The sequence below is a fragment of the Crocodylus porosus genome, unplaced genomic scaffold, assembly GCF_001723895.1.
Source record: "Crocodylus porosus isolate Cpor-Errol unplaced genomic scaffold, CroPor_comp1, whole genome shotgun sequence".
NCBI classification, from domain to species: domain Eukaryota; kingdom Metazoa; phylum Chordata; order Crocodylia; family Crocodylidae; genus Crocodylus; species Crocodylus porosus.
The window spans coordinates 8,240,345-8,266,621 of NW_017728929.1; the positions used below are offsets into that span (position 1 = coordinate 8,240,345).

The window sequence follows — 26,277 nt, forward strand, 5'->3', positions numbered from 1 at the left end:
GGGGTTTTTAAGAGGAGGTTAGATGAACACCTTGCTGGGGTCATTTGACCCCAGGACTCTTTCCTGCCATGGCAGGGGGATGGACTAGATGATCTACTCAGGTCTCTTCTGACCCTAGAAACTATGGAACCTGCTGCCATCAGTGACTCCAGAGCCTTGTGCAGCTGTTTGCAGCCTGCCTGCTGCAGCTGCCTGTAGCCTGGGCCAGCTGTTGAAGTTAGCTGGGAGGCTGCAAACAGCTGCACTGGGCTCTGTGGCAGGACCTGCGCATGTGAGTAAGGGCTCATTGCTGGGAAGGGGCCTGGGGCAGTGCAACCTCAGCCCCTCTCCCACCAGGCACCCTGAAGTGTGTGTACCTGCCAGAGCCCAGTGCAGCCTACCACAGCCTGCTGGGCTCTGCAGCAGGCAAGCAGGAGGCTGCAAACAGCTGCTCCCAGGGTCTGGAGCCACTGCACCAGTTCCATGGTGGTGGCAGCTGCACACTTGCTTTGGGGCAGGGGAGGGGCTGTGGTTACGCTGCCCCAGGTGCCTTCCCAGCTATATGCCCTGAGGTGTGCACCGCCACAGAGCCCAGTGCAGCTGTTTGTAGCCTCCCAGAGGCAGCTGCTGCCTGCCACCAAGCCTGAGCTGCTTTCAGCAGGGCTTGTAGCCTCCTGGCCACCTGCTGCAAGCAGCCCGGGCTCTGTGGCTGCTGACACCTGCCCAGAACCAGGGCTGGCTATGGCGTGCTGAGTAAAATGGTCTCGCATGCCATGCTCTGGCATGTTTCCCAGGGGTTGCTGATCCCTGATCTAACAGGTGAGAGAAGATTTCTGCAGCTGCTTTTCAGATGCCCGGGAGAGTTTGGATTGTAAGTGAAGCTGGACAGGAAAAACAAACTGTCTTTCTATTCACCATTTCTCTCAATAAAACAGCCATTGCTAATCCCAGAATTGCTACTCTTTCTAACCAGTTCACAAAAACTAAAGCAATCATTCGAGTCGCTCCTTCCTTGGTGGTGCTCACTTGTTTGTCTCTGTGTTAGCAGGTCCATCATGTTGCCTGAAGAGCTGTTTTTTTCATAGAATCATAGAAAATGAGGATTTTGAAGGGAACTCAGGTCACATCTAACCTACCCCCCTGCTCAGAGCAGGACCAGTTCCAACTAGGTCATCCCAGCCATGGCTTTGTTGACCTGGGTCTTAAACACCTCCAAGGATGGCAATTCCATACCCTCTCTGGTTAACCTGTTCAAGTGCTTTTATTAACCTCTTAGTGAGAAAATTCTTCCTACTATCTAACCTAAACTACTTCTGCTACAGCTCGAGCCCATTGCTCCTTGTTCTGTCATCTGCCACCACTGAGAACAGTCCAGCTCCATCCTCTTTGGTACCACCTGTCAGGTGGCTGCTATCAAATCCCCCACTTCAGGTAGTTGAAGGCTGCTATTAAGTCCCTTCACAGTCTTATTTTCAGCACTAGAATAAATTGAAATCTTAATATTTTATTAACCCAGTTCTAGACAACAAGGTAAAGTGTTAAAAACCACTAATATGATATCGTTGGTTTCGTTTTTGTTTTTATAAAGCAAAGATAAAACCCAAGCACTTGTGGGTCCTCGTTCGTTCTTGTTACTATTTGGCATTACTACCAACGTCAGTCCTGTGCATTGGGAAACATCTTAGTGACTCTCTTGCATTTTAAATATAGGAATTTATTTGGGATGATTACTATTTCCTTCACAAATCTGGAGGAAGTTTTGCCATCTGTAACTGATCTCTCACCACTGTGCAAGGATGCTTTTTGATCATTTTCCTCAAAATTGCCTTCACTAGTTTCCTCAGATCCTCTGAGGCTTGTGAGATCACCCTTGTCTATCAAAAAGCTGGTCGAAAAGGTGGTTTATACCTAGGAATAAGAAAGCCCAGTTACTTGATATTTAATTGCCCACAAGAGGTCAGAGAAGGACAGTAACGTACGAATGTACGACTGATTTTTTTACATCTTTGTTTCTGGTCCGTACCCCGCCCTGCAATCCCTAAGGTCACCACTTATCAGCTCCCATCCAAGTACATTCTGTTCTGGCTTTGTCTCATCAGTCAGGAGCCAGTCTATCAGAAACCCAGCAGGTAACACCACCTTTACTTTAAGCAGAATCATGACCTCTGGAAACTTTTTACTGAGCCAAGAAAAGCACTTGTCTAACATTTTGTAGGCAAGCAGTCTCCCTCCATTGGTGGAACTTGTTCTTGTGTTATCAGATCTGAGTTGGCTGAGCTGTAAATATGTAGATAGTATGCAATGCTTGTGCATAGTAGGCATGTGGCTTAGCGTCTTTCATCCAGATGTATCAAGATGCCTTTACTCTGGATTGGCTATTTTTTTTTTTTTTTAAAGGAAGTCCTTATTTGTCATAGTATGGACCTTAAGCAGTCTCCAGAAGAAAAGTAACCTTTGCTTTTGTGCTATAGGTTGGTAAAGAACACCAAACCCCTTTCACAGTGGCAACTTTGTAGGATAAGGATTATTTGGAGTAGACTTCTTTGCTTCTGGGGGTCACTCTATGCTTTTTCTGTCTACCACTGTTTTTGTGACACCCAAAAGCACAGGCAAAGAATGGAAATGACTAATTTTGAAAGCATATTGAAAAATTGCTTTTTTCTGACCTTTCAGTATTAGAAATCTTATGTTGAAAATTGTTTCAGGTATGACTTAAGCGTTATCCCATTAAAGAGTAATCTGTGGATTCCAGAAGTGTAATAACATTAGGCCTTTTTGAATATAGTAAAACTTGAATGCCTCAGATATCCAGAAGAGGGCGCAGATATGGCTGTATTTTTACACTTTTCTCTTACACTCTTGAATTGGGAGCAGTCATCTTTGTAAAATTATTACTCAACCATTGAGCATGGTTTTATTTGCTTAGTTATGAGCTAGTTTAAATTAATTTGGTTAAAGAAGACATACATAACAAGGTATCTTGTGCAAAGTGTATAACCTGAGGGTTATGGAGAGTAACTCAGTTGGAGGTATTTAAATCCGTGTTGCTTTTCTAAATCCAAATGCTTTTCCTACTTGCAGTTTATAATAATACCTAATCTTATTCTTTTATAACTGATGTTGACTGTTTTTTCCATCTGTGGGGGTGATGATGATGGAGGAAAATGTTATGTTCACATTCACAGTATAAGGGTATTTACATTGGTTGGTTTGGCTGTGCTGGCTCCTCAGGTTATCCTACGTTACGGATAGAGAAGAACGATCTGAAAAGCGTCACACTACTGGAAGCAAAAGCTAAAGTGAGGGACATAGCCATCTCCAGGGAGAGGATAACACTAAAAGATGTACTCCAAGAAGGTATTTACAGTGTGCTGTTTATTTTCTTATTTTCATCCTCAAAATTCTTTCAAAGGATGTTTCAGAAAAACAGAAGATGTCATATGAGGAACAGGAGTAACTTCTGCAGAGAAAGTTGCAAGAAGTAATTTAGAACATACGCATGCGTTTTGTCCAGCAGTTCATTGTTTCTGCATAAATCTATTTTTCTCCGATTCCAAACGTTTCTCAGTTCATAGGAACTGAATTATTGTGAGAAGTCTCATTTAAGTGTCTTGAGGTTTTTTTTCTTGATTACCCTGTATTTTATTTAAATAAAATCTTTGGCGTCTGGTATTTGAGCAGCTTCTTCATTAAGGCACAGGTTGATTAAATGCAACTGAAATGAAAAAAAAAAAATTTCTACTGAACTTATTGGGAGAGGGCTTCATTAAGTTCAGTCAGCTTTTAAAACTTAATGGTTTTCCTTTCAATTCAGTCCAGTCTCATTAGAGCTTGTAAAAGAAGATTTCAGTACATGAGAGAGAAAAATATGTATATGAGCAGAGTGTCAATACCAAGATTCCTTAGAGGAGGGGAGGCATTAGTTGCTGCTGCTTGTCTTTTGGGAGTGTAGATGTAAGTTTTTGTTAACCTTTGTCTAATAATGTTGATTTCAAGACAGCTAAAAATTGCTCTTATGTTGTCTCAGTAATTTGAATGACTGCAATGAATCGACATCTTTAAACGCATGCTCATAAGCCTGGCTAGATTTGGAACACTTCAGAGCTAGAGATCGGAGCTATTAAATCACCTCTTGAGTAGCTGATAGTGTCTCCATGTTGTTGAGGTAGAACTTTTCTCGAAGTGCCTTAGAAATTAAATATCTTCTGTGTCTCAGAAGTGTTGGTTGTAGGTGTGTTGGTCCAAGGACATGGGCAGACAAGCTTCTCTGGGTAAATCTGATATCTTTTTTTAGGCCAACTAAAATACTTGGGAAATTTCTTTTTTGCAAGCTTTTGGGCAGACAGCCCTTCTTCAGACAAGGGAAACCAGTTCTTGTTGCCTTTACCTCTCAAGAAATTTAATTCTGAACTTTTGTTCTCCTGTTTGCATGTGGCTGGCACCACAAAAGGAGCTGCTAATGAATCCTTTTGTTTCCGCTTGCCTGCATCTACCTATGATGTAGGAAGGTATCTGATGACTAGAAGCAGCAAAGTAGCCCAAGTAAACTTGCATGATCTGCCACAAAAGGAAATAATGTTTCCTATTTCCGTGGCATGCAGATCAAAGTACCATTGAATGCAGACAGGAATGCCATGTAGCCAGATCCTAGGAGAAGCAGTTTGGATTGTTTTTTGGTCTGCCTGAAAGTTTCAGACTTGAAACTTGATTTGGGGTCTGTCATTATCTTCAAAGTCTGCAGGTTCAAGTGAAAGCCCCATGAGAAGTCAAGCTTCTTGAGCCAATACCTTCCACTTCTGTTCAGTCTCACAACAACACTGGACTGGGTTTGTAAGAAATCATCAGAGCTGGTGGTGTGAATCAGTAAAAGCATTCAGAATTCTCAAAATTTTAACTGCATTCGTTTAGAAATCTGTGGTACCACGTCTGGAAATCTTGACCAACACATACTCTATTCAGAGTCTTTAGTTGTTTTCATAATTAAAATTTGTATTTTGAATGTTGCCATGACTTGACCAAATGCTTGAAGAAAGGGCCTGTAAAAAGATGGAAGAAGATTCAGTCAGGGGGACAGACCTCACTTTCTGCTCTAGACAGCTCATTTTCAAATACACAGGGTACAGCTCTCCTTGGTGATTGTATAGGAAGGTCTGGTATGCTCCCAGAAATGTTCATTAGTTTGTGTTTATGGACAGACCACAGCAGCACAACATTTTGTTGTCCTTTTGACGTAGTATCATGATATCCAGACTCATGTCACACTCTTGGGTTACAGCTGTGCAACAAGAATAGGTTTTGAGGGATCCCTTAACTAATCAGTCCAGGTCCCCAAATTAACTTTTAGTGCAGCTTTTAAACTTGGCTAAATGGAATAGAGGAATGAATATTGATGGTAGGACGACACTTGCCAAGTTCTAGGTAAGGTCCATCCTTCCTTTTGTGTTCTTGTTATGACAAGGTATTCAGCAGAATTCATGGATTCTTTAGCATATGACAGGGCTGCTCCATGAGTGCTGCTATGGCCTGTCTAGACAAGGTAAATTTAATGGCTTAAAATGGCTCTCTTTTTAGAGTAGGACAAATGGAATAATTTTGTAGGAGCACAAAATGTAGGGTGAGAGTCGGTTTTAAACTTGACTTCTGGAATCAAAAATGCTATCTGTATAGTTTATCGGTGCTAAAGTCAGGTCCTGTGGAGTGGGCCAGAGTGTTGTAAAACTTGGGTGTAGAACTGTGTAAAGTGTACTGCATTGTATTCTTATTGTGCTTAGATGTTGCAGCGTGTGAGAATTTTTTCGTTAACTGCTTTCATTCCTCTAGTTCAGGACCACATGGTAAGTAAATATCATCTACGGTTTCGGAAGTGGGAGGAATAGTGCAATCCCATCGCACATCTGCACTACATTTCTTTTGTGGGAATTTGCATGCCTTTGTAGATTATTAATGTAGATCTAAGATACTGTTAGCAGCCCTGTTTTCAAGTTGGGAATTGAAGGAGGAAGATTTCTGCTTTTTTAAATGACCTAGACTGTGTAATTACACTTGCATGTAATCCCTTCTTTGAGCTAGCTGCTGCTTACATGAATCACAGGATAGGAATCTGTGGCGCCAAAATAGCCAGAATTACATTAATAGTAGGTAATCTGTTTTTATTTAGTTGGCATTATTTGTCTCTTTAGAGTAAAACTTAGGGATCAACAGAAATTGGGGCCCCCTCTGTTAGGCTCTGCACAACCAGAATAAGACAGTTGTATCCCAGGTTGCTTACAATCTGAATAGGCAAGACAGACCAGTGGCTAAGAGAAATGGGTGTGGCATGCAAGCAGAGGGAACAGCGCATTGTTGCAAACACTGTCGTGATTCTGTGCTCATTTTGCATAGCTTCTCCATCTGCTTTCCTTACCATAGCCCACATGGCTTAAAACAGGCAGCAGAGCCACAAAAGACCCAACAGTTAAGTTAATGATTCTCAACCAGGATGTCATGGTGCCTTGGTATGCCTTGAGATCCATTTAAGGGTGTCATGGGGTGCTACGCAATGTTAACACTGTTAAGCGTGCAAACATGATTCATAAACCCAGAGATTTCAAACAGAAATCCATTGTGTTAAAAGCATTAAGACCTGTCCTGGTCTTTCACTCATCTTTTGACTACCAAAAGAACTCAAAGTTGAGAGCTGGCATCTTCCAAGAGGTGCCGCAAACCTTAAAAGATTGAGAACCACTGAGTTAGGTCTGCCTTGCCCCAGAGCCCATTCTAGGGAGCTTCACAGCAAAGCATTGCATGTCTGGTCTGTGCTCACAGCACCCTAAAATGGATATAATGTGGCTGCGCCTTGGGCACATACTAGCAAACTTGGGTGTTCACAGGAACACACATCCAGAACCTCATCGCCAGTTCATTTCAGGGTGGTTCCTGGATATGTTCAGTATGTATACTACACAGTTCTGGCTTTGGTAGTTTCTTGGGATTTGAAGACTTTCGAGGACTTCAAATTTGGAAGTTACAGAAATATAATTGCAAAGCATCTTAATTTTCTGCTGATCCTGCAAGAACATGCCTCAGGGTAATATTGTCTAAGTGTGTTTTTAATTTAAATGGTTTATGAACTTCATTGAAATGCATTATCTTTATAATAGCATTATGTTGTTTTTGCAGGCACTTTTGGGCGCATTTTCCATGGGATTCTAATAGAGGAGAAAGACCCCAGCAAAGAGAAACAAGTTTTTGTCAAAACTATTAAAGGTAAGTTTTCAGAGAGGTGTTTCTTCCTCTTACTGTTCAAGCTGCCATCAAAGGGCAGAAATAGAAACCTTTGCAAAAAAGGGACTCGTGTGTATTCCATCAAACATTCCAGTTACTGTACCTCTAATCTCATTTGCTTAGTTAGGGCTTTGGTATTTAGCAAGTTAGATGCACGTTAATTTTTATGTTAAATTGTTGGCCCTAGAAAACAATTTAAATGGCTCTCTTCACGTGGTCCTGTCTCCTACCTCTAAACTGGACTAAAAAAGCATGCCTAAAGACATACCCCACACATCTTCAACATGTTTCATGTTGGGTTCCTGGCCCAAGGTTTTTCCATTCTAAATTGAACACTCATTCAGACATACAGAGCATTTGACGATGCACAATTTTAAAGTTAACTTTTTCCCTCTTTAGATGAATGTAGATTAGTTTTGTAGAGGTCTATTTTAAGGAGGTGTTTTGAGTTTGGCATGCAGAGGGCTGAAAAAATATTTTCATATGCTGAAATGTTATATATGCTGTAGAAATCACTATTAAAAAAATCTTCATGCAGATCTTTATCTCAACAGATTTTTTTTTGTTGCTACTGTTCTTTTTGGTAACTTTTATCTTTTAGCACTGCAAGCAAGATAAGTGTATACAGTAGCCACTTTTTATTATAGTCTTGCATCATTTGGGCTGAGCAAACCAATACCCTTTTTTACAGTCCTTTCCATCAGTGATCAGTGCTTTAAAAACATTTCCTGATTTTAATTTTTCACCGGCTAGTAAGTTTTTGGGGTTTTTTAATATTTGCACATGATGGGTACAAGGGAAAAGGGATTTTAACAAGACTAGTATATACAGAGATTGATCACTTAATCTTATCTTACTATCCATTTGTACTAATGATTGTTTACTTTATAGTTCATACTTTAAGCTAATGCTTTCAAGTTTGTTTTAAAGAATTGTTCCACCATTTGATTAAAACAAGAATAATTAAGTGGATGCATATAATAGTGCTAGGATGTAACTTAGTGAGGCACCATTGCAAAAAACATTTGGTTTGACTTGAAGTGAATGTTAGGCCTTTTTTAAGGCTTTACTAGGGTAAATTAAAATTTTCCTCTCCCCCCACCCGCCAAATCAAAGGAAAAAGTACGTTTGAAATTTGTGCTGAGTACTACAAGGCGGTTTCAAATGGATGCTGTTCCAATCCAGGGCCACTTCCCCTTGTGAGGTGGGCCAAGAGGTGATGAACCTCAAGTGGAGGCCATGGCCATGGTTGATGGCAAACATAAGTACCTCTTGACTCCAGCTGAGAATTTTGAATCCCAAAGGTAGGCTTGGAAATTTGCTTTTGTGCAAAAATTACATACTTAAATTATGGCCTGTCTCATCTTCACTGTGAAAGGTTGCTCTTCATTATGCGTGGCCTCTGAAATCATAGCCAAGTGATTCTATATTGTCCCCACTTTTCCTGCCTGGTTTTGTGAAATGTTCTTCAGATAGTAGAAAACTAGACACCAACTGGGGGAAGATCTTGAAGGTGACATGACGGCAGTGGCTTTTAGTAGTACACTGGTAGTCAGAGTTCTGACTGTTTTTGACATCTCTGCTCTAGCAAAAGCCATCTCTAAAACTAAGGCAGGAATGGGCAGTTATTTCAGCTGGCGGGCCACTTAATGAGTTTTGGAAAACTGTTGAGGGCAGCACATATACTCTTTCAGAAGGTATCATTTTAACAAATTATAGGTAAAAAAAATCATACTGAAAATCAAACATACTATGACTTAATTTAATTTTATTAAAAAATAATTATTGTCCTAATTTGGTTTGTTTTGAGTAATATACTTAGAGGGGAAGGGGGAGGCCGGGGGTGTATGCAGCATAACTTGCCCAGGTGGTACAGTGCAGGTGCAGTCTGTTTCCATCCCTTCCACCCCCAACCCATCTCACTTGTGGTGCTCCACATGGGGCTGAGCTTTGCCTACTTCTGCTCAGGGCGACCTGTGCCATAGTCTCGCCTGGACCTACTGTGCCTGCTGTTGACCCTGGCAAACATGCACAGCTTCCCAGTGAGGCTGCCTTCCACCTGTTTGGTCTCCCACAGGTGGCTGCTCATTTTGCCAAGTGTCTGAGTGGGTGACCTGGAGCTGGAGCCCCACATTGTGAGGCTTCCCCATGCTACCTGCTGCCAGCAGAGGTGTGAGGAGGAGGAGCTGCTGAATAATACCTGCATGGCTGCAGCAGCAGCAGCAACAGCCCCATTGCGAAGCTTTGTGCACTGCCTGGGGCCAGGGTGGTGCCATCAATGGGCGCAGGGCAGGAGCAGGCATATTTCAGCCCCGTGCAGTAGGCTGCAGGCACAGCTACAGGCCAGATGCAATCAGCCAACCAGATGCAGCATGTGGGCCATATTTTGCCCACCTGAACTAAGGTAATGAGACTTGTTGAAAGGCAGCAAATGCTTTGACTGGGACTTCACCAAGAACAAAGGAATTTGTGAATCTAGAAATATGATTCTTATCCCTTGCTGTCCTGTTGTGCTTAACCCTATTGAGCAATCGCTTCCTGGCATAAAGGACTTTCAGCTCTCTCGCTTTCTTCTAACGTCAGTTGGAACAAGATTTATTCTTCATTGTATAAGAATCTAAATCTGCAGGTAGCAGAGTCCATCGAAAATGTTTGAGATAAGTATTCATCATGGTTTTGATTGATAGATTTTCTCAGAAACATCATTTCCTTTACAGATACTGCCTGTATCTTCACTATACTAGTTTCACCTGCCATCCCTTCTCACTGCCAGTGTTGTGCTATGAGAATGGAGCATGATATTAAGGAAAGGAGACTTGAACAGTTTGCTCTTCTCCTTTTGATGACTGACTAGTGTTGAATTAGCTTTATGGAAGGGCATTTCAGCAGGCAAAAGACAAGACTGGAAAGTCAGATAACCAGTATTATATTACCCTTAGTTTAACCATGTTTTTTTACTTGGTTATAGGCCTTTGTAATGTAATTTAGGTTCTTCAGATAGTAGAAATTTAGACACTTTAGAAGTGACTGGATGAGCTATACTGAAGAAAAGGGTCTTCAGCTTGGACTGGAATTTAATCACTGTTAGTTAATCATTTCAGGCAGTCGTCTGCTCTGCCAGCTTTGAAACAGGCAGTGTGTAATTAGGTTAGTTTTAACATGGCAGAAATAAGTATGGCATTCATTATACTACCTTGTGAAATACATGCTACTTGAAAAAGTAACCAAAAAGTCTCCTCATTTCTGTAAGATACTTAAATTTCTCTCTTTTTATCTGGATCAAGATAAGAAAATGTTTTTTCAGATGTACAGGCCAGTTGACCGAACAGAAAGCAGGATCTCTAGGCCTGTCATCACAAAGATAGATGGAAAAGTCCCGTTGGTCATTAACGGAAGATATGTGGTAGGGCAAGAACCGTGCCCTCTGGTCTCACTTTTCTGAAGTGTATTTTTTAGGAAGTGCTCTGAGGCACAGACTGAAATCTTTTGCTCACAAATGGATTAAATTCTGATGCCCCTTTTGGGAGTGTCCCCTTTCAGATTCTGGCCCAGAAAGAGGAAATTCAAAATGAACAAGCAGCTGTTTGGTCATTATGTGTGAAGAGGCAGTAATTATTTTACATTTGCCACAGGAGGGGGTTGAGGTTGCGGGTGGAATTGGAGACGATCTAATTTGGAAAAATGAGACCAGTAAGCCAGTCAGCCGGATTCACCAAGGGCTACTTATGCCTGACCAACCTGATTGCCTTGTGTAATGTGGATGCGAGGAGACAAGTGGATGTGATATACCTTGACTTTAGCAAGGCTTATGACAAGGTAACATTCTTGCAAACAAGCTAAGAAAGTATTGGTTAGATGAATGGACTGTAAGGTGGATAGAAAACTGACTGGAGAATTGGGCTCAGAGGGTAGTAGTCAATGGCTCAAAGTCTAGTCAGCAGCTGGTATCAAGTGGAGTGTCCCAGGGGTCAGTCCTGGGGCTGGTTTTCAGTATCTTCATCAGTGACCTGGAAGATGGCATAGAGTGCACTCTCAGCAAGTATGCAGATGATACAAAGTTGTGGGGAGTAGTAGATATGCTGTAGGGTAGGGCTAGGATTCAGCAAGACCTCGACAAATTGAAAGATTGGGCCAAAAGGAATCTCATGAGGTTCAGTAGAGACAAGTGCAGAATCCTGCACTTAAAACCCATGCACCAAGACAAGATGGGGGCTGACTGACTGGGCAGCAGCTCTGCAGAAAAGGACCTGGGGGTTACAGTGGACAAGATGCTGAATCTGAGCCAGCAGTGTGCCCTTGTTGCCAAGAAAGCTGGCAGCATCCTGGGCTGAATTGGCAGGAGTGTTGCCAGCAGATCAAGGGAAGTGATTATTCCCTTCTATATAGCATTAGTGAGGCCACATCTGAAGTTCTGTTTAGTTTTGGGCACCCCACTACAGAGAGGATGTGGACAAATTAGAGAGAGTCCAATGGAGGGCCACAAAAATAGATAGTGGGCTGGGACATATGACTTGTGAAGAGAGACTGAGGGAACTGGTCTTATTTAGTCTGGAGAAGAGAAGACTGAGGGGATTTAATAGCAGCCTTTAAGTACCTGAAGGGGCATTTGAAAGAGGATGGAGCTGGGCTATACTCAGTGGTGGCAAATGGCAGAACAAGGAGCAATGGGAAGTTTAGGTTGAATATTAGCAAAACTTTCTCAAAAGGAGCGTAGTAAAGCACTGGAACAGGTTACCTAGAGAGGTTATGGACTCTCCATCTTTGGAAGCATTTAAGATCTGGCTAGACAAAACCTTGGTTGGGATGATATACTTGAGGATGGTCTTGCTTTGAGCAGGAGGTGGGACTAGATCAGAGTTTTTCAACCCACGGGTTGCGACAGAGAAGTGTATATGAAAGGGTCATGAACAAACTTTAAAAATGGATTCTCCTTTGAAGGAGAAAACATGGGAAACCACAGGTTTCCCCTTGCTGGCTGGCATAGTTCTAGCCTGCAAGGGGCTGCTTGGGGCTGGGAGGAAGCGGGAGAATAGCGATCGGGCACACATGTACATGTCAGCCAGGCAGTGTGGAGAGTAGCTCCCACAACTCCCTATCATGGCCCAGCCCCTGCTGCTGCTTCCCATTAATTGGTCGTCCTACCCTGCATGGCAGGTATGGTGGCGTGATGGGCAATGTGTCTCGCTACCCCGTTCCACTCTCCCGCACTGGGGTCCTGCCTGCTGGGCCATGGAGGCAGCTCCATGCCAGTTCAGCAAGGCTGCAACCCTGTGTCTGCTGAGGGCACACAAATCTTCCGGACCTGTTGTCTGCCTCCCCACCCCCCTGACTCCATATACCCACCCTCCTGTTCCAAACACCCATTGCCCCAAACCCTGGAGACTAGGGGTGGGAGTGTGGGGCAGGCACCAGCAGGGCTAGGATTTGAGGGGCTGTGGGTTTGGAATGAGGGGCACCATGGGGCTGCTTTTACTGGATCAGGACTGACCACAGATATTTACAAATGGGTCCTGGTACAAAAAAGGTTGAGAACCACAAGACTAGATGACCTTCTAACGTCCGTCCCGTTCCCCCCCCCCCTAATTTTCTACGATTCTCTGCCACGCTTGTGGCTCCAAATTAGAACTTCATGTTACTCTTAAAGAAGTTATCAAGGAGGAATGGGAGTTTCCAGAGAAAATTAGAATACTGAGTTGGATAGCCAGACGATATTACAATATCCATTACCACAAATGAAATTGCTATTGCCAGGCTCCCTAGTGCTGACAAGCCTCCAAGACTGGGGAATGGCTTGCTAATCCAGGGTTCCCCACATGTCAGCTTGTTTTAAAAAGCAAATGTATGGCCTGGCATTGCCCCTCGTCCTGGAAGATGCATGATGGGATGTGAAGAATATTATCTCTGATCCCCAAAATCATGCATCCTGCTCCTGCTGTCAGATCTTATGGTATTGGAGATCACTTGCCTGGTGCTGAGCTCTACCAGGAAACTTGAATGGCTTTGGAGGCAGCCTAGCACTGGGGAGTGGCTCCTGAACTGGGTACCCTTTAAATTAATGTGCTATATATTCATATTGAAGCATGGCATAAATCAGCCACAAAGATGTTCCGCACTAAATTTAGATCTCCTTTGTGGCTGGTTTGCCATTTTTATCACTTGAGCAATTGGTTGAGCATGTGGCATATTATATGATTTAACACAGCCATTCAGTAAGTTTTAACATCTGTCAGGGGGCTCAGCATATTCAAGACCCTGGTTGCTACCTCTGTTAGAAAGCCCTGCACATGTGAACATTGCAGCGTCCCAGAAGAGATTCTTGATTGTCACTCATCTCACGATTGAAAGAACACTTATAGTGACAAGTTTAGCCTTAACCTTAACAAGTAATGTGAAGATAAGGAATTGATCTATGGGACTAAGATGAATAGGTTTGTTTCCTAGTGTCTTATTTCTCCCTAAAAGATAGGCTCAGCAAGAAGCATGGTCTCCATCCATTCTGGACAGGCTTATACATATTTATCCACCAGAACTCCTGGTAATGACTCCCTGCTAAAGTTAGAAAAATTATAATCCCTTCTTAAGAATCGCTCTGTGCTTGGCAAGAGCTGATGATTCTGCTGATGATTATGATCACCTGCCTAGTGAAGCAGGCAACAATTCATTGTCCAAACATTATAGCAGGTCAGCTTGGAGACCCATCTCATATATATAAGTTACTACCATTATACACTGTAAGCAGTAGGGTAATGTCTGTAGTAGGTGTCTCCAAGAAGCACAGAGTGTGTATTGAAAGCACTTAAGTGGAAGTGACAGACCCTGTACAAGATTGCTGATAAGTCTCTCACTAAACTCATTTTATTTTCAATTTGTCTGAGTCATTCTTACAGATGGATACTACTTAGGTATATTTGACATTATTTCAGCCTGTTAGCAACCAGTCATAGTGAAATTGTGCCAGCAAAATTGTAAAGTTATTTATTAGTAGGGCTACAGTATTAGTCACTCCCTACATGCTCTAAAACTTGTTGAATTTTAAAGGATGGTACTTTCAGTAACATACTTTTTTTTTAATGCAAGAACATGTAACTCAGTAATATTGTAGTCTTGAAGTTGCTGAAAGGAAGCTTATCTCCCAAACCCTGAGTTCAAGTTCCTTGTTTTCCAGTGAAGGACTGATGACAAACATCTAGAGTAGTGTAAGAAATGCATTTGATGGCCTACATTAAGAGTTTGCTTCTTTTTTTGGAAAAAAAACCAAAACAACTTAATCCTGATCCTGGGAATTAAACAAAATGGAGAATATTCTAATTAGGTCATGTTTGTCATTGTATATGATCCCACTTTGTTAAGAAAATACATAAACAGATTTGAAACAGTTTTACATATGTAAAAATATTTTTGTTTCTCCTAAGTGCTTGGTAACATGGAAAAAAAGAACTTTTTCTCAGGCCTTGAAACACGTTACTTTTTTTAGCACTATATGTGCTTGTAGCCTTTAAAGGGTCTAGACAGCTAGTGTCCACATATTAAGGTTGTTTGTAGGGCTGCAGAGATGGTGGATCCACATTGGTGGAGGCCGGTCTTAACTGCTACCTTGCTCCATGTCTGATCAGACATCGCTGCTGTGAGTGGCTTGCAGACAGTTCATCAACCATTGTCAGTGGCAGCAAGAGCTGATTTGGTTGTGGAAACTCCTAGATCAGCTGTTTTCTTTGCCCTTGCCATTTGCAGGTATCCAATTAACTGCTGCCACTTGGCAGTAGGAACTCATCAGGCAGCAGAGCCTAAAGACAAACCCCAATTTTGTAGCACTAAAAGTAACCTGTGTCCAAGGCCTAATTCACCCTTGCTTTTACCTTTTTATTAACTTTAAACTTTGTGCATCTGCAACATTTCTCAGCCCTTTGAAAAGTGGGTGGTGGGTCTATATTTTGAAGTATGGCACTGTTTCCACAGTTGTACCTGGTAGTGTCAAGACTTCATGCTCAGAGAGATCTTCTGCAGAAAAATCTCTTTTCCCCACCCCTCTCCCCCTCACATTTCTGCCTCTCAGGCATCATTTGATTTTTCGTGCACTTAAAACTGACAGCATTTTGCTTCAGTATTGCCAGCTGTTGCACTTTTAATAGACTGCTTCCAAGGATGGTTGAAATCCAGCACCAGTATCGGAACACCGCTTTTTCACATTTCATGTTAAATATTTAATATTAAAGCTAGATGTAAAAAAATTGGGGGGGAAGCAGCAAACAAAGGAACTCTGAATTGTAACTAGCAGCAACTTTTAGCTATTTTTTTGGACTGTTTTGTTGCTATCAGCAGTTTTCTTCCTTTTTCCCAAATGTAATTCCAAACACCTATCTACAGGGTTATAAATATGAAAATGTCATCCTGCTTTATAGCAGAGACTGCACATGGTCATAATATAGACCAGTGTCTCTCAACCAGTGGGATGTGTCCCACTGGTGGGACTTGAAGGTCGTGTAGGTGGGACTTCAGCTCATTGCCTGATTTGAAAAAATCAGTTGTTTGCACTTCAAATAGATGAATCAACAGATATCTTGAACAGTGCAGTTTTGTGGAGCCTCAGCTGTCGGTGATGCCCTACAGCTGGGAGTCCTGATTAGCTGATAGTTCCCAGCTTCAGGAGCGCAAGGGCTCTCATGTGCTCTGGAGCCTCAGCCTGGCTACACAGTTAATGGCATGGTAAGAACCATCCTCTCCTCTATAAAAACTTTTTGGCTTGTTCTTTATTTTATACCATCAATTGTGTTAATGTATGCCTAGGTAACTACTTAAGATGCACAAAGATTCTGGATGAGCATAACATCTCACATCTGAATTGTCGATTTGAGATTCTAAAAGATTTAACCTGATTTTAACTTCCAAAAAAGCTTTTGATCTGGTATCCCACGATGTTCTCCTGAGAAAATTGGGAGACTGTCGGCTTAACTGCGAGACAGGTGAGTAGGAAGCTGGCTGCAGGGTAAGACCCAGAGAGTCCTAATGAATGGATCTCTGTCATCTTGGTGGGAAGTGGCCAGAGGTGTTTCGCAGGGGTCGGTGCATGGTCCAGTAGTATTCAACATCTTCAACAATGATTTCGGGGTGAAGAGCTCACTGGCCAAGTTTGCGGGCAACACCAAGTTATGGGGAAGCGTCACACTTGAAGGTAGGCTGCAGATACACACAGTCCTGGACAGGCTTGCAAGTTGGGCGGACCAGAACCAGATGAAGTTCAGTGTCAAGAAATGTAAAGTGTTGCACCTGGGGATGAATAGTCCCTTGCCCACTTACAGGCTTGGCAACACCAACCTGACCTGCACTACAAATGAAAAGGACCTGGGGGTAATAATTGACCACTGTATGAACATGAGCCGGCAGTACAATGCTGTAGCCAGCAGGGCCAACAGTACCCTGGCATGCATCAATTGATGCATCTCCAGCAAAACCAAATAAGTGATTCTTCCATTCTACTTGGCATTGGTGAGATTGCAGCTGGAGTACTGTGCCCAGTTCAGGGCACCGCACTTTAAGAAGGACCTGGTAAAGATTGAGAGAGTCTAGAGAAGGGCCACCTGTATGATCAGAGACTTGCGCAGTAAGCCATACATGGAAAGGCTGAGGGATCCAGAACTTCTCAGCCTCAGAAAGAGAAGGCTGAGAGGGAACTTGGTAGCAGTTTATCACTACATCAAGGGAGTACATCAAGGGCTCAGTGAACAACTAACTGTTTTCCCCAGGGGGGCCCTGGTAAACGAGGAGTAATGCTCACAAACTCCTGGATGACCACTTCAGGCTCAACATTAGGAAAAATGACTTTGCAACTAGGGTCCAGACTGTAGAATAAGCTCCTTCCAGAGGTGGTACAATTGCCTACTTTGGAAATCTTCAAGAGGAAACTGGATGGGCACCTTGCTGGGGTCACCTGACCCCCAGTTATCTTTCCTGCCTGGTGCAGGGGGCTGGACCCAATGATCTTCCAAAGTCCCTTCCAGCCTTACAATCTGTGACTCTATGAAGGTGTCTGGTATGACAGAAATTTTTCACAAAGCTACAATTACAGGTGCAGGCATGTTCTAGTATTGCTTTTAAAATGTAGTTTTTTTATGCCTGAGAACATAGGTGCTGAAGAAACTCCAAATATACTGCCTTTTGTACATTTTCTCAGAACAGCAACAGGGTGGGGAAGGGAATCTCTCCAAGGCTTGGAGCAGGGCTCTAAGCAGATACCAGTAAGCATTTCCACTTCTTTGTTCACATCAAGCATCTTGATGCCTATCTTGCTGGGGTCGTCTGATCCCGGCAGTCTTTCCTGCCCAAGTGCAGGGGAGCTGGACATGATAATCTTGTAAGGTCCCTTCCAACCCCTAACAACTATGAAGCTAAGAAATAACACAGTCGATACAAGACCACTGGAAGAACTTCACCACAGTTCTAGACCTTCCGTGTTTGATATAACAGGTGGTGTCATAATGATCCTTATAAGCATGACGACAATTCAAAACGGGAAATCCAAAGGTTCATCTGTGTGCTCAGAATTCTTTACAATCCAGCTATTTTGGTCTTCTAAATATGGTTCTTGGAACCTAATTATATGCACCATTTTTAATGTTTTGGCCAGCATAACTAAGGAAAATAGCTATAAAAGGACAGGTGACTTAATAAAATTGTTCCTGTCCAGTTATCTGTTTGACCTCAAGTCACTTTTTTGCAGGAGAAACTGGAAATTGTGAGCTAGATTCTTTTCTGAGTTGCAGCTTGTTTAAATTCAAAATGATTTACTTCGATGTTGTTCAGATAGATTGACGTTGGTGTACTGAAGAACACTATTTGGCCCTGAATTGCTATTGTTTGTTGAGAATGTGTTGAATTGTATATAATTTATTTTCCTGCAGGAATGGTTTGACTTCTAGAAAACAAGGAAAAGTATTGATAAGAAAACACAATACGGATGCTGGAACTGTTTCACAAGATAAGATTTGGATTTCCGTATATACTTAAATGGGAGTCAATCGTACTTTGGGTGCCCAGCCCCAAAAATATAATGTTCTTTCTGAGCTGACAGGAAACAGTGGAACATACAGGCAGTTCTTCAGTGGGCCGTTGTTGGGATTTTGGATGGAGAAAGGAAGGGCATCAGCAAAGCAATGTGTCCCCTGTAATGGGAAAAGCTAATGAACTCTGTGGAGAAACACTGCGCACAAGCTAAGCCTCTCTGCCTTCCAGTAGACATAATTAGTAGTAAAGCTGTAGTCACGCAGGTCTGAGGGGCAGAGCTAATTAGGTGGCCTCCATGCTTCTGATTCACTAGATAGCCTACCACTGTCTCTGGACCTGGAAGCTAACGAACCACACTCTGTCTGTGGCAGACAGCATTGTGCTATGTCCTCTCAGGAGATGCAGAAAAATTCAGTTTGACCCAGATGTCCCATTCCTGGGAAGTCCCCTGGGACACTGGGACACATTCTTGAAATTCTGGATAGTTCAAGAAACTGAGATGGTTGATACCTTTATCACTGAAGGATTTGCCAATAGGTACTGTCCTGAAGTTTAGGTGAGCAGTTTGATTTCTGATCATGAGAAATAATGTTCAGATGTCCTTGTGGGCACAGTTTGGGAAATCAGATTTTGGTGAGCAGTTGGAAAGAAGGGAATAGGATCTGAGGCTCAAAGATTAGATTTACAAGTCACCTCAAGACCTGTCAGTGATTCATGGTAGAGATCACTCTTGAATCCAGGGGTTGCCCATGACTACGACATTTCATTAAGACATGCCTTGTCTGGTGGTATTTAGTCGTTGCATTTCCTTCTCCCTCCAGCTGCATCTATGACATGCTTTTCTTCTCTGTCCGTAAACCATCATTAGTTCACCAAGGCCTTCTTGCACTTAACCTAGTTAGTGTTTCCAGTCCTTTCCCAGCTCTGAACATCTTCACACCTCTAGCACATCCCTGTCTCAAAAATGTGCGTTTTCTTGTACCTCTGACCAAATCTCTACAGCAGGAGCGAACAGTTATTTTGGGCAGAGGGCCGCTGATTGAGTTTTTGCAAGCCATCGAGGGCCACATGACGGGCAAATAAATATTAATTTTCTAAATTTTTTAGGGGGCCTGCAGGCCTGGCAGCATGCATTTGGCCCACCCCTGCTCTACAGCCTTTTATTCAAGTACACATAATGGAGCATTCTTGGTGTTTCAGGTATTGTTACTTGTAAGGGGAGGGGGGGTTTGAAGTGGCGAGTCCTTGGGTTACTAGTTGCCCATAGATATGAGGGGTTGGACTGTGGCTTGGGAGGTCCCTTCTGGACCTGTATCTGTGTCCCTGTCCCTGTCCCTTCTTGTCAGGTTGCTTTTGAATGCAATAGGTCTGTGGAAATTGAGCAGTAACATAGTTACCATACCATATTAAACCATTGGTCTACTCAGTCTGTCGGTGACCAGTACTAAATGCTGAAGTTTTAAGGTGCAAACTACTCAATAGATGTTGACATGCGTGACAGGAAGTTTTGGGCTTATTTCAAATAATTAGCCAATTCAGTTGCAAGCCATGAGGGCACATGCATTTATCTTGTATAATCTAGCTGCGTATGAGACGTTTGTGTAAACAAGAGTGTATTTTTAATTTTCTTGGACTCGATGACTTCAGGCAGTTTGATATGCATGTGCATGGGTAGGAAAAACTCATGGTTGGTTCGAAGCATGAACCAGAAATGATGACTTATCAAATTTTTGCATAACCCTTTGAGATTAGCTTTGGTTTTGGGACTAGCTGTTTAGAAGTCAGGGGAGAGAAATGTACAAACTTAAACAAATCGGTTACTGGTTTATGTGGTTTTTCTTGCTGTTTTGTTGTTGGTTTTTCCAATCTGTGCAGTAGCTGTGCTGACTTGTAGAGTCCCCTTCATAACTGTTGGGTTATTTTAATTGTAGGGGAAGCTTTTGGGAAAAATAGAGTGGAATGGTAAAAAGTTCAGAGTACCAGAGCTGAAGGATATATTGGGTGAGGCCAATTAAAAGCTAAAACAATCTGGAAGTAAATAAGACTGGTATCTTTTTGCCTTGAGTTAAAGCTGAAAATATTTCAGTACGACTGGAGCTGATTTGGTACCTGTATGCATATGCAATTGGACTACAAGTTAACCAAAGTTAATGTTACTTCTTTATTTTCTATGCAGTATAACTTTATACTTTCTTAAGGATCTTGAGCCTCTTCACTTTTTTACTATTTTTTAATTGTGTCCTTTGGAAGTTGACTTTGGTTAGTTGTGCACAGATCAAGCCTATTTTCTTGTTATACCAGGTTTGTGGCGGGGTTTTAATGACTCTTTGTTCACTTTCCACGGATGATTATATTCATAGTTCTTTTTCCTTATATTCTTTAGATCAGGCGTCAGAAGTGCAGGTGACAATGATGCTGACAGAAAGCTGTAAACTCAGGGGCCTTCATCATAGGTAAGCGATATAATGTGCAAGTGATGTAACAGGAGTGAAATTAAATTCTAGCTGTGTAACCTGAAAATACTCCTTTCCTAAGAATATCAACAAAAAATGACTTCCACACTTACCAGATGTGCAGAATTTCAGCCAAAAAAGCTGAAAAGCCCCTCTAGAATGAACAGTACTGCACAAAAGAATATGTTAGACACTCATCCTGTCATAAAGCATACCTGGTGCACACTTCATGATCTGAGTCCCATACATTTGCTAACTTGTGTTCTGTTACATTATGCTTCCTTTCCAATGTGAAGGAGGCTGCATAGGCGCTTTGTGATTTTCGGCTCCATCCACGCTCAAGTTCTTTCCAGCCATAGCCAGGAGTGCTAAACGTAGCTCTGTAGGCACTCTCCAGCACTGTAGTAGAAAGGTCTCCATGCAGCAATACCTGTAGTCCTGCTTGAGTACTTATCTTGGCTCTTTGCACCCATTCCACTCTGTCTGGATCATTGAAACGCCACTGGTAAGATTTATGCTTGCGAACCTAGGAGTGCTTAATTCTGTGATGTGGTCTAAAGGAGTTGCTGGCAAGACTTTGGGGATGACTACATTCATTGGAAAGACTTATACAAGTCATCCAGGTAATTCTCAGTAAAGGGCGTTTCACAAATACCACTGAGGGTGAAAATTGGCCTTTGGAATCTATTACTGGTAATGTGAATAGGAAGGAACTTAGCTTGATTAAATCCAGGCTGATGTGGACTAGCAATTAATCTTTTTACTTGTAACTTAAAGGAGTTTGATGAAAGAATTATCGAGACAAAAACAAGGAGTTCTTTACTGACCTGTTTAAAAAGGTGCTTATCTGAGAGGAATCATGCATAATATAAAGGTCTAGTTTAACCATAGAAGGTCAAGTTAAAGTAATAAATACATATGCTTTCAAAGGAAGTGCGTGTGTAATTTTTCTCTGCCTACATAGAATGATATGACCAGTCTCTTACTTAGTCTATATACATACCTTGTATAATAAACTGGGGCACCAGACTTAGATGCTCAACTGACACTGGGACTGATGATCTGGGATGTACCAGGAGTGTTTCATGGGAGCTTTCAGGTCAGCCCACAGGCATAAACCCCTGAATTAAAGCTCCCAAAGGACACTTCTGCTCCTAGAATGCCACTTAATGTTAAGTGGACTTTTCAAAGTAGAAATATTTTGATTAAAGATTCCAGGTGCACTTTTAAATTGCAGTTCTTTGTTCTCTGAAATCTTTATATTTCAGCTCTTCCCATTTTGGGGATGGGAAGTTCGTAATACCAAAATATCTTGCGAGTTTGAAATGTGGGTGTTCTTTCCACTCAGCTCTGTATTTAATATAATGGAATATTTTCATGTATAGGTGCATTTTGAAGGTGGTACACTTCTAAAGCAAAGCAAGATTAATAATTAATTGTGAAAAAAATGATAGGTTCTGTATTAGCAGGCTTTTATCTTCAATCTGTTTTTTGTCCATGCAATATATGTATATATTTTTCTTAATGGAAAACTCAAATGTTTGCAGAAATTCTTAAGCATACAGCTTCAGGTTACCTTAGACCCAGGGGTTTTTGGCAGTCCTGATCTGGACCCACCTGATTCTTGCTGCTGTCTGAACCAACACAGCAGCTTGTGGAGCTGTGGGGGTCAACACCTCTTGCTTTCCTTGCTGTCACCAAAAGTAGTCCTCAGTAGGCCTCCCTACTCAAGAATTGGGTGGTGGGGCAGAAATGACAGTGAGGTTAAACCTTACAGCATCTTGAGCTGCTGTCAGCTTGAGTAGCAGAGATAAGGCCCTTCCAGGAACCCCTGTTTGACACCTTTGCCTTAGATTGACACTTCCATTTTCTTGCTCTTTAAATCCACTGTCCTTTAGTGTTGTTCTTAACTGCCAAAATGTCTCATTAACTTCACCAAATTTCACTTCCTAAAACTCAGGAATATCTACTTTCACCTTCCAGGAATCTGCTCCCTATCACCCATGTCTGTATAGAAGAGGGAGAGAAGCCCATGGTGCTGCTGCCTTACATGAACTGGGGAAATCTTAAGCTGTTCTTGCGACAGTGCAAGTTAGTGGAGGCCAACAACCCTCAGGTGAGGCGGTCATTTTTAAGGCCTAGTTTCTGCAGAACTTACGCAGACTTTACCAACCTCTTACCATGGAGTATATTGTAAGAGATGGTTCTCCCCCACCCCTTCACTCCCTCTCCACCCCCTCAGGTTTGAATGATATGGAAAGCTTGTTAACTAGAATTTAAAAAGCAGCCATTGCAATGATTCATTTTAAGAACCTCGTGGAGGGGGGAATATTCAATGCATTTATCAAAGCTTGTTGCAGACTCCCATTTTTCTTGGGAGATGGGAGTCTTTCATAAGCTTCACTTAACTCTGCATTCTGTCTATAGTTTGAAGCATCTTAATGCTAAATGCCTCAGGTCCTCATGAAAGGATTTGTTAGCTTATTTGCTGAAGGGTTTGTTTTTGTTAATGAAGTTCTCTGTTAGATTCTGCAAAGCAGGGCTGTGAATTTCAAATGAAGCAGCCCTGCGTTGCGTTCCTAAATCCATAGATGAAAATGTGCCTAGTCTTCAAGGTATGATCACTCCCTGGCTTCCACTGGCATGATGGGTGTGCCTTGTCCCTTAGGATAGCCCTATAAATTCATGCATCTGGTAGGGATGCAACATTCTGTAGTAACTATCGGTCAGTGTGATCCCACTCCTAAAATATACAATGAAAGCAGTAGCATTTTGTGGAGGCCCTACCTCATTTAAGATGCAGACAGTTCAGGCTTACTTAGGAAGGCCATAAAATCCCTTGGTTTCTCTGCGTGCCCACTTTACCTTATGCTGCAGGTGTAGAGTCAAATAACTGCCATCTGGGTTGTATTTCATTTAAGCTTTTAGGAAGCGTAGAATGCTACAATTGCATGGTTTAGCACTCCAGTCAGGTAATACACAGTTACAGTTCTGTTTGCAGCTTGAATATGTATGCACTGCAGCCATGCCAATTTATATGCCTATACATCATTTCCTTACATACCTGGCATATAAATTATTTTGCTTCTCTTGCCTGTGCAGGGAATTGTGCAATAGCAGATGCTACACAGGTTTATCTTTATGCTGTTTAAAAAAGTAAAATTGAGAAACAATGGTATGTTGTCATAGTATTTAATAATAAGGGTTGTATTAAGTTGTGTATGTAACCTTAACTTTGGCAGACAAGGTTCTTTGGGTAAATCCAATGTCTTTTACCTGATAGGAGATTTACTCAAAGAACCTTGTCTGCCTATGTCCTTAGACCAACATGGCTACAACCTATACTCCTAACCTTAATTCTGACACTGCTTGAATTTTGTCTCAAACCTGATATACTTTTCATTAAACAAGATCAAATCTTATGTTTATGCATTAATCAACACATTTTCATGAGTATTCTTAATACTTCCCTTATTAACAGGCTTTAAAAATTCAGGCAATTTTAAACCAATTTGATCCTGACTAGAGAGAAGAAGAAGTCATAGAATCATAGCTTGCTAAGTCCTTGCTATTATGCAAGACAGGGGGCAGTGCCTTGTTAAAACTTTGGAGGCATCAGTTGTTCTTCACTCTAGACTGGTACTAATGGCTGCCCACAGTCAGCCTGCCCACCTGTAAATAGCTGTCTTGTTGTTGTGGCTTGGGACTCGAAAATGGCTGAGTGTGATGTGAATATCAGTCCTCTTGCCTACTATTGACTACAGAAACTGGTGTGCCTTCAAGGATCTTAATATAATAGACCACTAAATGTAGGTGGACTTTATCCCTCCTGGTTATATTATGTAGTTTCACGTTTGGCAGAGACAGAACTGTGCAACCTGCAAAAGCATTTGTTACTAAATTCAGTATAAAAAGGTCCCAGTGTTTAGAGAAAATCTTGCCTAAAATAATAGGGTACACAGGCTAATTGTGTCTGGCAACATTCACTAGATGAGAATTTATGGCGGTCAGCAAGGGTGTGTTTTCAAAGGTATGCGCTAATGTCATTTATAATAAGTGTTCAGTGTCTCAGATGGAAATGAACCAGAACAAAACTCTCATGAGAAGAAAGCCAGAGTTTAAAAAATGTTATTGGTAGGGTTCCTCTTAATCTTTTTTCCTTTGGAAAATTCTGCTTGTTTTTTTAGCGTGTGATTAACTTTTTAGTCCAAAAAACAAAGTACGTTTGGCTGACTGAAATCAGTAAGTCAACCAAGTATGATGCACTTAAATACCTGCCAAGTGGCAAGGGACTTCCTTTCTGTTTACTTTGCTGTACATGGTGATTAACTCTGCTTTTGTTACTTTGCAGTGTGATCTCTGAAATGCAAGTGTGCAGACTGTTAATACTGTCTTCTTCCCCAGCCCTCATGTCAGCCTATTCAATATTTGCTTTCATATAAGAGCTTATTGTCCATGTACCAGGAAAAGTATGGAGGAAAACACTGCCAACATGATAGCAATTATGTCCTGTTGATTTAAGGATGCTTGATCCAAATATCTTCTTCAACTGTTTTTTTTTTTTAATAAACAGCTGTGACCATACTGCCTTTAATGTAAGAGTGGAAACTATTTCATACTTTGTGACCTTGATCCCAGGGAGCTATTCTTCTTCTGCTTTTACAAGTACCTTAACAATTAATTTGGCAAACTCTTAATTTATCTGCAGTTCAATTTTTTTTCATTCATTAGTAATGTATTAAATGTGGGGAGAAAAAAAAAAAACCCACTGTAATAGTTAGTCTGCTGTGCTTAACATTTGGGCTCAGTTTATTCAATTCCAGATTGTCAGTTACCCACAAATCTGTTAACTATATAATTGTTTATTGTAACAGAGCAGGGAATCTGAAGTACAAATCTGTGGTATGGGTGGATTCACCAGGGTACTTGAGGGCTTGGTCATAATCCATTACTAAAGATCACTATTCCCCAAGCAGTAAAAAGTGCGGAGGAGACTGTTATCTTGGTCGGTCAAAAATTCTTCCCCCCATCCTTGATTTGATGGATGACTATTGAAGGAAATTGAGCACTAAAACACTTCAAACTGTGTTACCTAACAGCTAACTTAATGTTTAATCAGAAATAATCAAGAAATGCATGTCAGATGCTGGTAAGAAACTCAGTGACTTTTGCTGTTCTGGAAGGCCTGCTGCAGCATGTGAGGTTGCAAATGGGAATACAGGTAAAAAAAGGGCAAGGAAAATTAAAATTTCGAGACAGTCCCTAGGTAGCAGACACTGAGCTCATGCTTCCAAGGATTTTGTGGTAATTGTTTTTCTATGCTTTTGTAGGCAATTTCCCAGCAGGATCTTGTACATATGGCTATTCAGATTGCCTGTGGAATGAGCTATTTGGCCAGAAGGGAGGTCATTCACAAAGACCTGGCTGCTAGAAACTGTGTGTAAGTACTGTCTTGTAGGGTTATTATGGTAGCACTGCTACTGCTTTCTAGTTAGGCTAAGATGAGGCTTCTATTTTAGACTTCCTCCATCTCAAAGCACTCCTGGATTATTCTACATATTTCAGTTTGCTGTGACTTGCAGAC

The 26,277-nt window shown here is 41.8% G+C and overlaps 1 protein-coding gene across 1 annotated transcript in view; it reads left to right on the top strand.

Moving 5' to 3' along the window:
• Nucleotides 1-26,277, top strand: part of RYK (receptor-like tyrosine kinase) — an 84,329-nt gene that overhangs the window by 48,609 nt on the left and 9,443 nt on the right. The window contains exons 8-12 of the mRNA XM_019542971.1: nt 3,211-3,336; nt 7,138-7,224; nt 20,624-20,693; nt 22,677-22,809; nt 26,024-26,133. Of these exons, the coding sequence (XP_019398516.1) occupies nt 3,211-3,336; nt 7,138-7,224; nt 20,624-20,693; nt 22,677-22,809; nt 26,024-26,133 (526 nt within the window). The remainder of the gene's footprint in view (nt 1-3,210; nt 3,337-7,137; nt 7,225-20,623; nt 20,694-22,676; nt 22,810-26,023; nt 26,134-26,277) is intronic.